General features: G+C 35.0%; 1 protein-coding gene across 1 annotated transcript in view; it reads right to left on the reverse strand.

Moving 5' to 3' along the window:
* Positions 1-14,511, reverse strand: part of UNC13C (unc-13 homolog C) — a 705,000-nt gene that overhangs the window by 355,268 nt on the left and 335,221 nt on the right. The window contains exons 10-12 of the mRNA XM_020981173.2: positions 12,041-12,210; positions 6,169-6,284; positions 2,909-3,072 (exon numbers count right to left, since the gene is read on the reverse strand). Of these exons, the coding sequence (XP_020836832.1) occupies positions 2,909-3,072; positions 6,169-6,284; positions 12,041-12,210 (450 nt within the window). The remainder of the gene's footprint in view (positions 1-2,908; positions 3,073-6,168; positions 6,285-12,040; positions 12,211-14,511) is intronic.

A 14,511-nucleotide genomic window follows, 5' to 3' on the forward strand; every position in this document is an offset into this window, starting at 1 on the left:
GACATCCCAGACTCACAAAATTTGAGAAATGAAAGGGATTTCATCAGCCATCTAACCCAATCCATAAACAAAAGGAATCCCCATCATAAAAAAAAAAACTAATTAATGATTGTCCAGCTTCAGCTTGAAGATGTCCAAAGAAGTGAAACCCACTACCTCTCTAAGGAGACTTTTCCATTTTAGATAGCTCATTTCATTGAGAAATTTTCTTGACATGTAACCTAAATTTTCAACTTCCTAAATTTTAACCTCCTTTTCAGCTTCCAGCCATGGTTCCTGGTTTGGTCCTTTGTAGGGAAATAGAAGAAGTCTAATCTTTCTTCCCTGTGAAAGCCCTTCAAATACTTGAAGATGGCTTGAAGATGGATTCCCTCCTAAGTCTTCTCTTCTCCAGGCTACACAGGCCCATTGTCTTCAATCTATTCTCATATGCAATGGAATGAATGCCCCAAAACATCCTGACTGCCCTTTTCTGGAGATGGTTTATCAATATCCTTCTTAAACCCTGGTGTTTAGAACTGAACATAATAGTCAAGATAAATGATGGCAAAGTACAATGGAACTGTTACCTGGGTATTCCTGCTAGTTTTGCCTTTTCCTACATCCCCAAATTAATTCATGTACACACTTCTGGATGTCATTTTGCCTTAACTCATATTAGGCTTGCAGTCCCCTCAAAAGCCTAAATTTTATTAAGAGCAATGATTGTTTATGTATACCTTTCATAAAATGGAAGCAGATAGCAGAATGGATTAAAAACCTGGATCCTACAATATATTGTTTACAAGAAACACATTTGAACTACAGAGACACATACAGAGTAAAGATAAGGACTACAGCAGAATATATCATGCTTCACCTAAAGCAAAACAAGCAAAGAAACAAATGGGTAACAATTATAATATCACACAAAGCAAAACCAAAAATAAATCTAATTAAAAGAGATAAGCATAGAAAGAGAAATTCTATTTAAAATAACTGCAGACAATCTAAAATACTTGGGAGTCTGCCTGCCAAGATAAACGCAGGAACTATATGAACATAATTACAAAACACTTTTCATGCAAATAAAGTCAGATCCAAACAATTGCTCATGGGTAGGCTGAGCCAATATAATAAAAATGACAATTCTACCTAAATTAATCTATTTATTCAGTGCAATACCAATAAAACCTCTCCTATCTTATGCCTGTAAAGTTTATTTTTTGTGCTCAAGAGCAACAGGTTTCATTTATCCCTTTGTTTCATCCTCTTAAATTCAGCCCAATGCACTAGATTATATATATATATCATTTTAACTAATGTCTTTGTTATCCCATGATTGATATCTCTCCCAGTTTTGTTTCATCTGATGAGCATATTCTTTATGCACTTATTGAAGTTATGGATAAAAATATTAAACAGGGCCAGTCATAGATTATTGAGACATGCTAATGGAGAACTCAGACCACACTGACATTGAACTGTTGACTGGTACTCTTTGGTTCCTGGATTTTCTCATATGAATACACCTTCTCAATTTACAATGTTGTCATACCATCTTTTAACGTAACCTCTTTATTTGGAATAAGGTATGTGTGGGTGTATACACATATATCATATATGATATACATATATATGTGTGTACACACATATACATGTATACACATATGTGTATATATAATTTTGTTATAAAATACAAATATTATAAAAATTTATAATGTACTGGATCAGTAAGTATGAGATTCACATTCCCATTACTGAAGAGTAGAGCAAGGTAGTAGCAGGTAATAACCTTTAATAAGGTACATCCTTTATTTAAAAGAAAAAGGATAGATCAAATGGAGGGAGAGAGAATTAACATTTGTATTTTTAAGATGGTGTACTCATATTGATACAACGGAACATTATTGCATAACAAGAAACAGATTTCAGAAACATAGGAAGGCTAGTGTGAAGTGATACAAAATGAAGAAAGCAGAAACAGGAGTACAGTCAATACAATGGCTACATTGTTTCAAATGAAAATAAGAGTAAAATAGAGTTGAGCTCAAGAGAAATGCAATGACCAATTCCAATTCAAAAGGACAGATCATGAGAAACCTTCCCCTCCCATTTGTAAAGCAAGGGAAGGTGGAGAGGTGTACAGCAGTGGGACTTTGTAAAGGCTATTAGTTTCAGTCCCTGACAATTGTGTTGGCTTTACTATTTTATGCCTATTTTTCTTTTAAAATTTTTATGGTAAAAAAGCATTGGTAAAACTTGTTTTTCAAAGAAAAAATGGCAGCTCTATGAATTTTGGCAATCTTAAAGGCTGATACCCATGACTGAAGCTGGACTAATTGTGCAGCATTATAGAATCCCCCAGCATTCAGAGAGCATCAATGAGGATCATCAGATCATCATAGCTCATCAGAGGAATGACTGTTTCACTTTTCAAAAAAAAAAAATAAAACATGGCCTATGAATATCAAAATCAATCCTCAGTTTCTGCCTTTGGAAAGTAAATATTTCATGTATATTAAATTTTGTAATTGAAATATATTTTCAGATTAAAACTAGGTTTTACAAATATTTCTGCAATTTTAAAACATTCTTTAAAAAAACCTGAAGTAACAATAACTAAGAAACCAAGTCTAAAGTACCAATGTTAATTTAAAGATATTCAATATATCTTTCAAAAAGGCACAAATGTCTCCACTCTGTAGCAACGGCAGCCATGAGGGGAAATGAAGGATGTGAGCTAGCTAGATGAGATCACCAGACTCTGTATTTCTATTTTTCCAAATTGTGGTTGGTATGACATTATCAACTCAGATCAGAATTTCATTAGAAAATGGGCCATAGAGATGTGAGATTTCTCTCTTTTCCTTTAGATTCTCACAGAGCTTTAAAAAAAAAAAGACCCAAAACAATGTGCTGTACTCACGTCATTGCTTGATAAATAGACTCAATTCCATAACGCATTGCAAATTCATCTACTATTTCTTGGGATGCATCATCAAAGAAAACCTTCCAGGCTTCGTCTCCTTTGACTTCTGGGATTTTCACTCCACCATTAAATTTAACTTCAGTCAAGTAATGGAACAGGTTCTAAAGATAAGAGGGTTTTGAATTGTTCAGGGATTCCTCAGTGGAGGCCAGAACTGTTTAAATATAACTCACAGTGAAATTCACTCATATTATCTTTGCTTCTAAAGGTTTCTTACCAAGTACCTGCTTCTAAGTCCACTGGGGAAATAGCAGCAAGAGTGTGGCACATTCTTAATTCACCCTTTCCTTTCCTTCAAAGCCATTCCTGCTTTCAATTCTAACCATCTACATGGACCTACTTACTCAAATGGTTTATTTTTTAAAAAAAAGACATTTTTGATGCCTAACTTCAACCTTAATCTTGATGATTAATGATGTTAAACATCTTCAAGAGCACAAGAAACTACTACAGGTGAAATTTGGTACTGATGAGAAATACTGACAAAGTATACACTTCTGCATTGCTGAGCACAAGCTGATTTACTGGTCTGGCTTCCTTGGGCTGCCAGTCAATTACTGAGCCTTGGGGAATAATTTGGCCTTTATGACTATATTGATATAGAAGAGAATTAGGTCAATACAGTGCAGTGGTGGCAAAATAGTCCAGGCAAGGCTAAAATTAAGTGTTCTGTACTCTTACTAATCTCTCAGTCAAGAACTCTACTATATCCCAGAATACTCAGGGACTGTAGTGTAGACACAGGCTGTAAGTTGAAGACCACTATCTAAGATCACTTCTTCTTCTGGTTCTGAGACCAGCATGAAGGAACAGGAAGTGAAATCTATATAAGTGGTTCCATTTAGTCTGCCTCTTCCCTTCCTATATTTTGGTGCCAGAATTCCCTTCATATAGAAGGCAAAGTACCTTTGGGCAGTTTAAAAAAGATGTTTAAAATGTTTGGAATAGAAAGGCACCATGGTTTAGATAAAGGTTCTTAGCTTGGAGGTGAGGGGGGAGGTGGTTCCATGAACTTTTTTCAAAACAAATTTTTATAACTACAATTTAATATAATTTAGTTCCTATATAATCATACGTATTTCGTTTTATGCATTTAAAAACATTATTCTGAGAAAGAGTTCACAGGTTTTACCAGACTGCCAAAGGGGTCTATGACACAAAACAAGATTAAGAACCCCTAGACCAGGAGGACAAGAACAGTGGATTTGGAGTCAAGAATATCTGGGTTCATACACCTCAGATATATGCAATAAGTGTAACCTTAGGCAAATCACTTAATCTCTCTCTGAATCACAGTGTCATCATCTGTAAAATGTAGATAATGACAACACTTACCTATTAAGGTTGAAGATAATACATATTAAATTAAATGACACTTTGCAAACCTAGTTATATGAATTATTGCTACTATTACTGTTGGTATTATTGTCATGAGTAGAGTAAGACTTGAAATCAAGGCTCTATTCCTAAGTAATTTGTGAACTAAATCACTTAAATTCTGTGGAATAACAAGAAATTAGTTTTAGACTAGTGAAAAAGCTGTTCCATTTGGAGTCAAAGGGAGGACCAGGGCTAGACTCCTGCCTCTATCATTTGCTCCCTGGGTGATTTTAGGGAAGTCCTTTAATCTATCTGGGATCAAGGTCTTCATTTATAAAATGAGGCAGTTAGACTAGACAACCTCTAAATACAAAATCTATTATCCTCTACATCTCCCAAAGTTAATGTCAGAAACAAAAGACATAATTATTTTACCTTTTTTAAAAAATGTTTATGAAGCCAGTAGCTATCTGGACATGCGAACATCTAGACAAGTGCCTCTGTTCATCCTTGCCCCTCACTATATTCAGATGCTGACCTCACACTAGGATGTGTTCAAAAATGGTTTATTCCTTCTGTAGTTTTGCCCCTACCTGCGTGCAAAACACCTGGAAGAGAAGCCTCTGTGTATACAAATGGGGGTCCTTTGAAATACCAGTAAAACTGGTGAACCTCTCTTAAATGTGGCAGTCACTCTCCAATTAGAAGAAAAGAGTTGGGATGAACATAAGAGCACAGTGCCTGGCACACAGCAAGTGCTTAATAAATGTTTAGTGACTGACAAACTCAATATTTATGAATCACTTCAGACTTTCAGAAGAGGAAAAAAAAGTACATGAAAAGAATCTTTTCCAATAGCTGGGTTCCAGGTGAGGGGCACTGTTCTGCTGTTAAATTGTGAAATGAGTCATTAATAAATTTATGAACGTTTTATTATTCTAGCTCTATACAAGGTCTCCCAATTGACTTCTGAATTGCGTCCAAATTATAAATTTTGAGCTTCAAGGCCTTTTATCAACTGGCTCCTCTCCCACGTAACATTAGTTATACTATGGTTACCTTCCTTCAAAATACTACTCAAGATTCGCCATTTCTGTGAAGTCTTCCAAATATGTCAATATGTTTTAAAAATTTTCAGTTTCATAAGTGTTTTCATGAGAAATCACATCATGAATAGAGGGGTCAACCATGAAATCAGGAAGACTTGTTTCTCCCTCAGTCACTGAGCTATGTGCCACTATAAAAAAATTGCTAGTGTTTTAGGTTTTCCTAGAGTTTTAGACAACTCTTCAAGATCATAAATGACAGAAGAATTGCTGATCTGCATTGGTGGAGGGTATTTCCACATCAGCAGTTCTATACACCCAATAAAATTTCAGGCTCTCTACAATTCCTTGTCTTCCCTAAAAGATTAAAAAAATTGGTTCATTAATAGTTGTCTCTTGTGTTAGTTAAATTTCTCTTATTATATTGCAAGCTCTCTAAGCAAAATTCTATGCCTAATTGTTCATTTATTCACACATGTAGGATTTATTAAGCATCTACTATGTGACAGTCACTATACTAGGCACAGGTGGTAGAGAGATAAAAGAGCAATGCTCTTGTTATCAAAAAGCTTATATTATGTTGATAGAAACAATTTATATGCAAGGAAATAAAATGTAATTTGAAGAAGTGAAGGGCACTCAGACCTGGGCTGACCATCAAAATTAGAACTAAGCTAACTCTTTCTTTATACTTCCCAATAGCATTACCTGCCACCATATTCTACCCAATGTAGATGTTTAATAAACACAATTGCCTGAAGGTTCACATATGATAGCCAATTAAGTTAGACTTATCTAAACTTTATTATAGTCATTATTTGATTTACTTACCTCATGCAAACATGTGTACTGTATATGATATGGTGCAACCTTCTCCTCTCCTTTTATTTCAACATTGATTTTCAACCTAATGGCACCAGATACAGCTGATTTATCTGTCCTTTTCTCTGATGAAAGGAAAAGCAATTAGTCATTTTCTACAGTACCATAATTCTATGTCACAAGAGCTCATAAGCTCAAAGCAAATAACGAATATTAAAAATGAATATTTCTAACTCCCATAAGACATGTCCATTGAGTAAACATGATTCACACAAGTCAGATTCTAAGGTGAAATCCCTCTGTTTCTATGTTTTGTGGTAGGATGATCTCTAAGATCACCTTCAATTTCCAAATGCTTTGAAAAAATTGATGTATCTTGTTTTTATATCACCTTCATTTTCAAATATATTCCTCCCCTTTCTCTACCCAGAGAGCCATACCTTGTAACAAAGAATAAAAAAGAGAAAGGAAAAAAGAAGTTCAGCCAAACAAACCAGTATATCAACTGAGTTTGACAGTACCTGCATATTTCTACACCCATAGTTCCCCCAACTATAAAAGACTATTTTTCAGTTTAGGTCAAGCTTTACAATCCTTTCAGAGAGACTCACCATGCAGATAAGGCTGGCCAACAGGTAATGAATTTATTTTTTATCCACACAATTGATGAATATCATCTACTAGGATATGGAGAAGTCACCATAGATGTTTGTCACCAATGAAATCACAGATGCTTTAACCACTGAAGTAATGCTATCATTAATACAAGTTAATTTAACTTTATTTAACAATACCAGGCACTTCTACAGATGTAGGTATATTTATCATGTTTAGGATTCTTGAAAAAGTGATAATTTGGATAGTAAGGGAAGTTATCCATACTAATGGGGCCAATGGAAGTAAGACTATTAATGTTTATGGACAAAACAGCAGCGTCATTTGCTCTAAAGCTTCAACAAATAAAATGAGTGATTGGGAATTCCTCTCTCTCTCTCTCTCTCTCTCTCTCTCTCTCTCTCTCTCTCTCTCTCTCTCTCTCTCTCTCTCTCTCTCCTTGGTCCCTGTTTGAAGGTTCTTGGAAGATAGCAGGCACTTAAAAAGAAGCTTTTAGAATAGAAGTTCAAATGGGAGGCAGAGGGAAAATCAAGAAAAGCAAAGAGAATAGATAATACGCATAGTTAATAATCATCCACTAATAATTGAAGTTCCACAGCATCTTTGTCGTGGAACAGAATTTTATTCAAATACACAGCCTGGTCTTACAAAGAAGACAACCAGATTAAAATTGTAGAATTCTGTAATGTTCATTTCAATCAAACAAATGATCAATTACATCACACATTTAAAAGTGAAAGGGAACTAGCAGTTATCCAAATTAAACCCTGCATTTTACACATGAGGAAATGGAGGTTCAGAGAGGTTAAACTAATTTGCTAGATGTCATACAGCTAGTAGGTTGGTAGAAAAGAAACTGAAATGTGGGTTCTCAGATTCTAGATTCAGCATTTGTTCCACTATATCATAACATCTCTAACAGTTGCCTTGACTTTTTAAACTGAATTAACTGAAGTGGCTACTTTTGGGTTTCCTTCTCTCCTCTTCCTGTCTCTCCATCCCTCTTCCTTCTTTCCCTCTCCTCCTTTTTCCCTCTCTCTTTCCACATGTACTCACCATTCATACCTTCCCCCTCACCCCCCCAATGTGATTTCTAGTACCATATGTGAAAGGAGGGATAGAAGCAAAATCATGACACTTTAATGCAAATTAGAAAATATGACCCAAAAAGGGGAAATGGAAAAGAGTCAATGATAGGATGTTTTCTTCACTGATTTTCTACATCTTTGCCAAAACCTAAGCATATTCCTGTTATATATCTCAATTGGAACAAATTATGAATTCCCTGAAGTAATTAGGCACATTAGAATTCACAGTATTTGAAGTTGTAATTATGTAAATGTGGTAACTGATTTCAGCAATGGAAACACACAGTGCAAATTTGAATAACATGACCAGTTCAGGTGGAGTTATTATTGTCACCAATTGGGACCTTGCTATAGTCATGAGAAGTATTATGGTATGGTGAAGAGAGAATTGGCTTAGGAGTCAAATCCTGCCTTATTAAATACTGAGTGACCCTGAGCAATTTACTTAACCTCTCAGTGCCCTCAATAATTCTCTAAGACCATAAGTAGCCAAAAAGGCTCTGAAATTCATAAGTGGAGGGAGTCCCCAATCATCTATCTATCCTGAGATTCCGCATAATTCTTACCACCTATTTTTATTACTTTGAATTTTAAAAAGGGAACTATATTTCACTGATACTTCCCTTTAGGTGTGTCAATAGCATGAAAGATCTCGATTGCTGAAAAGAAAACCTTTTATTTTATTTTATTTTTTCCTCCATCCTAGGTCTGAAGTATCTTCTGGGAATTTTGAAGCAAAAACAAAAAATCAAACAACTTGAGATATATTAGTCACAAAATTCTCCTCTCAGAGCCTCAGGGCTGTTTTCACAGTTCTTTGATTTCAATTATCATTATTCCAATCTCCTTTCTACCCATCCCACCTCCCACTTTTTATAGAAATAAATTCTATTTTTAGAAGCACTAGGTTGTTTTTGTTTGTTTGTTTGTTTTTGTTTGTGTGTTTTTTTAGGACTTCTATTCAGTATAGTGGTATGGGTGCTGAATTAAAAGAAAAGAAGAATATAGATTAAGAATAAAGTATTTGTGTGGATTCAGTTTTTATCTATTGTATTAATAATAATAACAGTAGTATTGATAAGTAACATTTATAGCACTTCAAGGTTTTCAAAGCACTTTATAAATATTGTTTCACGTTATCCTTACAACAAACCCTGTTAAGTAAGTACTAGGAGGAAACTGAGGCAGAGGTTTAGTGAGCTACACAGCTAGTAAGTGGTCAGAGTCTGGATTTGAACAAAGGTCTTCTGGGATTCAGCTCTCTATTCATTGTGTCATCTAGTCAAAAATCTCTTCTTTTTAAAAAGAAATAACTCTCAAGAACATTAAGAATGAAGGGTAATAGGGTGAGTATGTCAGTGAGGAAAGAAAAGCTTCCTTCCGCTATTATGCTTTGTAATCTTCAGTTATAGAACCAAACTCTAGTTATGAGAATCTATTGTTATTAAGAACATTCAGGTTCTTCTGCAAAGCTCTACATATCTGTAGTTTATTCTCTATATGGGTAATTAATCAAAATACCAAACTGAGGAAGCCCCTATTCTAAATCATAGCCAAACTGGAATGCATTTAAAGACAGTCAAGTAGTTTTGTCACACAGAAAAAATATTCTAAATACAGTTTAATCTCAGTGACTCAGATTTCAGTAATTCCAGATAATTGAACATTGATTGAGCTGAAATTTACTCCTGTTTAGCAAACTAGTTCTCAAAATACAGAGCAAATTAATAGTAATTTTTTAAAAAGTTAAGAAATAAAGGGTATTCTATTACTTGAGAAAGGGGGGGAAAAACAAAACTTGTCAGGTAACCACAAGCATTTTGAAAGTATCTATTTACATACAAAGAAATATTTTAAAGTATTTTGAAAACTATTCTTTTTAAAAACTATTCTTTAAATTAGGTACCCTGAAGATTTTTGCTAAGTAACTTAGTCAAACCTAGTTTGACCTGTCATGTGCTTGGAACTTACAAAATCACCTTTCTAATATAGAAGACTCATTCATTCCAATGGCTTTCCTTTAAATCTGTCAAGTGTGAAATTATTGCCAGCATGAAATTTTTCAAGAAGAAAAAGCATTCTTTCATTTGCTGCAACTGTATTTATAGACTAATAAGTGTACTTTAGGACATTGTTATTTCTTATTGGATAATGATTCACTGAAGACTGAAAGCAGTGTAATTAAAATAAACAAATGCTTTGACTAAATAAAAGTCTCTAGGATCAGTTCTTTAAAAGGAACTCTGGTGAATGAGATGCCCTTTAACTATTGAGTGGGGCAGTAAACCAGTTTTTTGCATAGACACCACATCTCAATTTTGCCAGTGGTCAAAGCCCAGTTATCTATAGCTGACTCCTGGGAATATAATTTAGATTTTTGTTTCCTTAATTTTTGCTTACCAGGTGACCTAATTTTTCTTTAGGGGTTGGGGAGTGGGGTGGACCTTCTAAGGAATTCCTTCTAAGGAATATCGTCTACCAATACAAATAGATATAGACAGCTTGACATTGTAGATAGAGAGTTGGTCTAAAAATTAGAGAGAACTAGATAAATCCTGCCTCTGAAACATATTGGCTTTGTGACTCTGGGCAAGATGCTTGACCTGTCAGGGTCCCAAGTATCTCTCTAAGATTATAAACTACAGGGAAACTAAAAAAATACTGTCGATAATAATATCAATTGACATCATCAGCAGCAGTACCGTAAGCATTTATGTAGGGATTTAAGGTTTCAAAGCTCTTTTTACAGATAATTTCATTTTATCTTTATGATAACTCTGAGAAGTAGATCTCATTATTACCCCCATTTCACAAATGAGGAAACAGACATAGGCTAAGTGTCCTGCCTATGGTCACAGCTAGTGAGTTCAACCTTGAACTCAGATCTTTCTGACTCCAGGCCCATCACTCTATCCATTTGGACCGCTTAAAGTTTTGCAAAGTACTTTACGTAAATTATCTCATTAAAGTCTCAGGACAATCCTAAGAAGCAAATATTACAGTTATTTTTATCCTCATCTTACAGATAAGGAAACTGAGAGTCATGAATGTTAACTGGCTTTCTGTCGGCCACAAAACTTTTAAAGGTCAGTGGCAAGATTTATGCCCAAGTCACTCTGAATTCATTTACAGAACTCTAACTTTCACAAGTCCTTGCCTGTCAAATGACTTTATCACTAGGCAAGAGAACTTGAAGTATATTAGATCTTTTTATGATGCCCAAAGTATGGTTATTATCAAACATTCATTTCCTGATATATAAGTAAAAATAGGGATCCAAAATATATTTTTAAAAAGTGTTGCCAAGTTCCATTTAGGGAACCACAATCAAATAAGTCCATAACTGCAAAAACATATTTGTTGGATATTTGTTTTCCTGGAATTTGGCATACATCTTTGCCAATGCATTTTAGTTCTTGGAGGTATTTTTTAAAATGATATAATTACCTTAAACTTTCCCTGAGATACAGTTTGGTGTAGTGAATAGAGGTCAGCTTTAGCGTCTGGAAGACCAGTTTCTGACACATACTATCATGTTCCGTAGGAAGCCTTTCCTGGGCTCCCACAGCTAGTAAATTTTGTAAGTACCTATTTATATACTTGTTGTCTCCCTTACTAGAATGTTAGCCCCTTGAGGACAGGTATTATTTTGTCTTTCTTTGTATCCCTTGTTGGTTAGCATAGTGCTAGGCATATAGAAAGTACTTATGTGAATTTGTTGATTGATACTAGTGGTGTGATGAAAGGCAAATCACTTAACCTCTCAGAGCCTGAGAGAGGTATCTACTACTATAAACTACAGATATATGTAAATGAAAAAAAAATTGTCTGTATAGGAGGTTGGTTCCTTATATTAATGAAATCATAGATCCTAGACAGGGGTGGGGAACTTGTCCTAGAATAGCATCAATGGTTTTTATTACATATTACATGTAAGTCTTTCTTTGAGTTATAACCCCATTTCCCTTTCCTTTGAATGTGCATTCAGGGGAAGTAACCATCTTTACTTTCCAGTTGAATTATATTGTTTCATCCTCAAACTTAGTCTATAACTCAAAATCCAAGATCAGTTGACATTAGGAGACATCGCATAGTTGTATACCTATGGAAATTTTGGTACATGACTTAAATTAGGGGCCCTTATTTAATTTATTCATGAAACTTATAAAGATAGTTACCTAGGTTGTACCAGACATCCATTTCTCCACTCAGTGTCCTTACTTCAACAATTGTTTGTCCCAAAAAATCATCTGATTCCTTTTTGAAATGTTGCTTGACTCTTGATTTAATGTCATCATCTTCATCCCATACTCTGACTTTGATTCGGTCGGTAGAGTTATGGCATTCACTAAAAATAGATATGTAAGTTAACAACCATTCTTCATAGTCTCAAAAGGAATCTGGGGCAAAATTTATTTTACATCTATCAGATTCCTGAAGAAGTACTGAGTAACATAATCTGTGAGGTTTTGAACTAGGTTGATCTCATTTTAGGGAACATGAAGATACACAGCAAATCATGATTATACATAAGCTCTAATAGTTTAAAGCTGCACTAAGACTTTTGGGACACCCTGGATAAACAGCATTATTTTCATAGAACCAAACAGAACCTCTGACTTAAAGCTGAATCTTCTAACTTTACCTCTATGACTTATTACCTTATACTGTTGAACCATAATCAAATAGAGTTAAGAAACTTTCCCTGAGGCAGCTAGGTGACACAATAATAAATTGCTATACTTGGAGTTAGGAAGAGGTGTACTTGCATTCTCTGCCTCAGACACTTATTGGCTGTGTAACCCTGGGTAAGTCAATTAAACCTCTCTGTGCCTCAGTATTCTTATCTGTAAAATGGATTTAATCATAGCATTCACCTCATAGAGTAATTGTGAGGCTCAAATGAAATAATCTATAAAATACATATCATCTACATCTATATCTACCTATATATAAAGAGATACTGTATAAAATACACCACACGCCTCAGAATGCTATGTGGTTAACTATTATGATCACCATTATTGCTATATGTTAGCTCATGACTTTTTTTTTTTAAATTCAAAGAGGATATGTTAAGCTATCAGCTATCAAAAGCCTAATCTAATTCTGGCCTCACTGTGGCCTAGAAGTGACTCTGTATTTTTGAAAGCTGCTCTAGCAGATCCTAAAAGGTTGAAAAAACTTCAAGTGAGGCCTGGCACCAGATTGTGTATCTCAGTCAGTCAAAAAGCATTTATTAAGTATTTGCTATGTTCTAGGAACTGTGCCAGGTGCTAGGGATAAAATGGAAGACAAAAACAGTCCCTAGCCTCAAGGAGCTCACATTCAGATGGGTGAGCCACCTTATAAATAACTAGGTATATACGAGAATATCTATCTATTTATCTATCTATCTATCTATCTATCTATTTATATCTATCTATCTATCCATCCATCCATCTATCCATCTATCTCTCCATCCATCCATCCATAAATCTATCCATCTATCCATCTATCTATCCATCCATCCATCTATCCACCCATCTAACCATCCATCTATCTATCCATCTATCTAGTTACAGGAGAGGGAAGTTAGAGACAGAAGGACAGAAAGAGAACATGTAGAAAAGAGATCTCATATCTGTCAGCTTAGTACCAGACTAAGTTTGAAAAGACTCATTACCAGAAAGTTGGCCACCAGGCAATGAATTTTGTCAATGGCTGTAACAACATGATATAGAAGAAAAAGTACTAAATTTGCGGTCAGTGGGCCAAAGTCAAATCCAGGTATTCTTTACTACTGATATGATTGTAGGAGTGATGCTTGTGGAGATGTACACATACACACATATAATACATACTTTGTACATAAACATATATATGTGGGTATGTGTGTATACACACACACACACATTATATATATACACACACACACACACACACACACACACATATATATACACACACACACGTGTGTTTTTGTGCATGTGCACACATTTATATATGTCCCTCCTCATGACAGAGCTGAATGAGAGCTCAGCAGGAGATTGCCAGGTCCAGCAGAAGAGGAAATTCCCCTGATCATTACATTGAATCTCAAGTCATTTTACCTCTAACTCTCAATTTCCTCATCTATAAAATGAAGGGATTGAATCAGATAGTAAGTAGGTGGTGCAATGGATAGAGCACTGGACCTGGAGTCAAGAGTACCTGAGTTCAAATCCAGCCTCAGACACTTACTAGCACTGTGACCCTGGTTAAGTCACTTAACCCTATTTACTTCAGGTCCTCATCTGTGAAGTGAGTTAGAGAAGGCAATGGCAAACCACTTTAGTATTTTTTTCTGCCAAGAAAACTGCAAATGGGGTCATGGAGAGTTGGACATAACTGAATTGACTTAACAACAACAACCGATGTCATGTTGGTAAATGTTTAACCACCAGCTCTCTAGAAAAAAAATGAACATGATACACTTGAAAATTTAATCTGCATTACTGGCATTTTTCCATCACTTTCAATCAGCAAGATAATAAATGAATCCCTGATTTGTAGTTTTTCTTTTTTTTCCCCCCAGGTAAAAATGCGCACATTGAAAATTTAGCAATCAACCCACAAACCAGTTTAGGCTGGCTCTAGTATATCCCTGCCTCTGTCATTACTCCCAGCT

The sequence above is a fragment of the Phascolarctos cinereus genome, unplaced genomic scaffold, assembly GCF_003287225.1.
Source record: "Phascolarctos cinereus isolate Bilbo 61053 unplaced genomic scaffold, phaCin_HiC Scaffold_3;HRSCAF=262, whole genome shotgun sequence".
In the NCBI taxonomy this organism is placed as follows: domain Eukaryota; kingdom Metazoa; phylum Chordata; class Mammalia; order Diprotodontia; family Phascolarctidae; genus Phascolarctos; species Phascolarctos cinereus.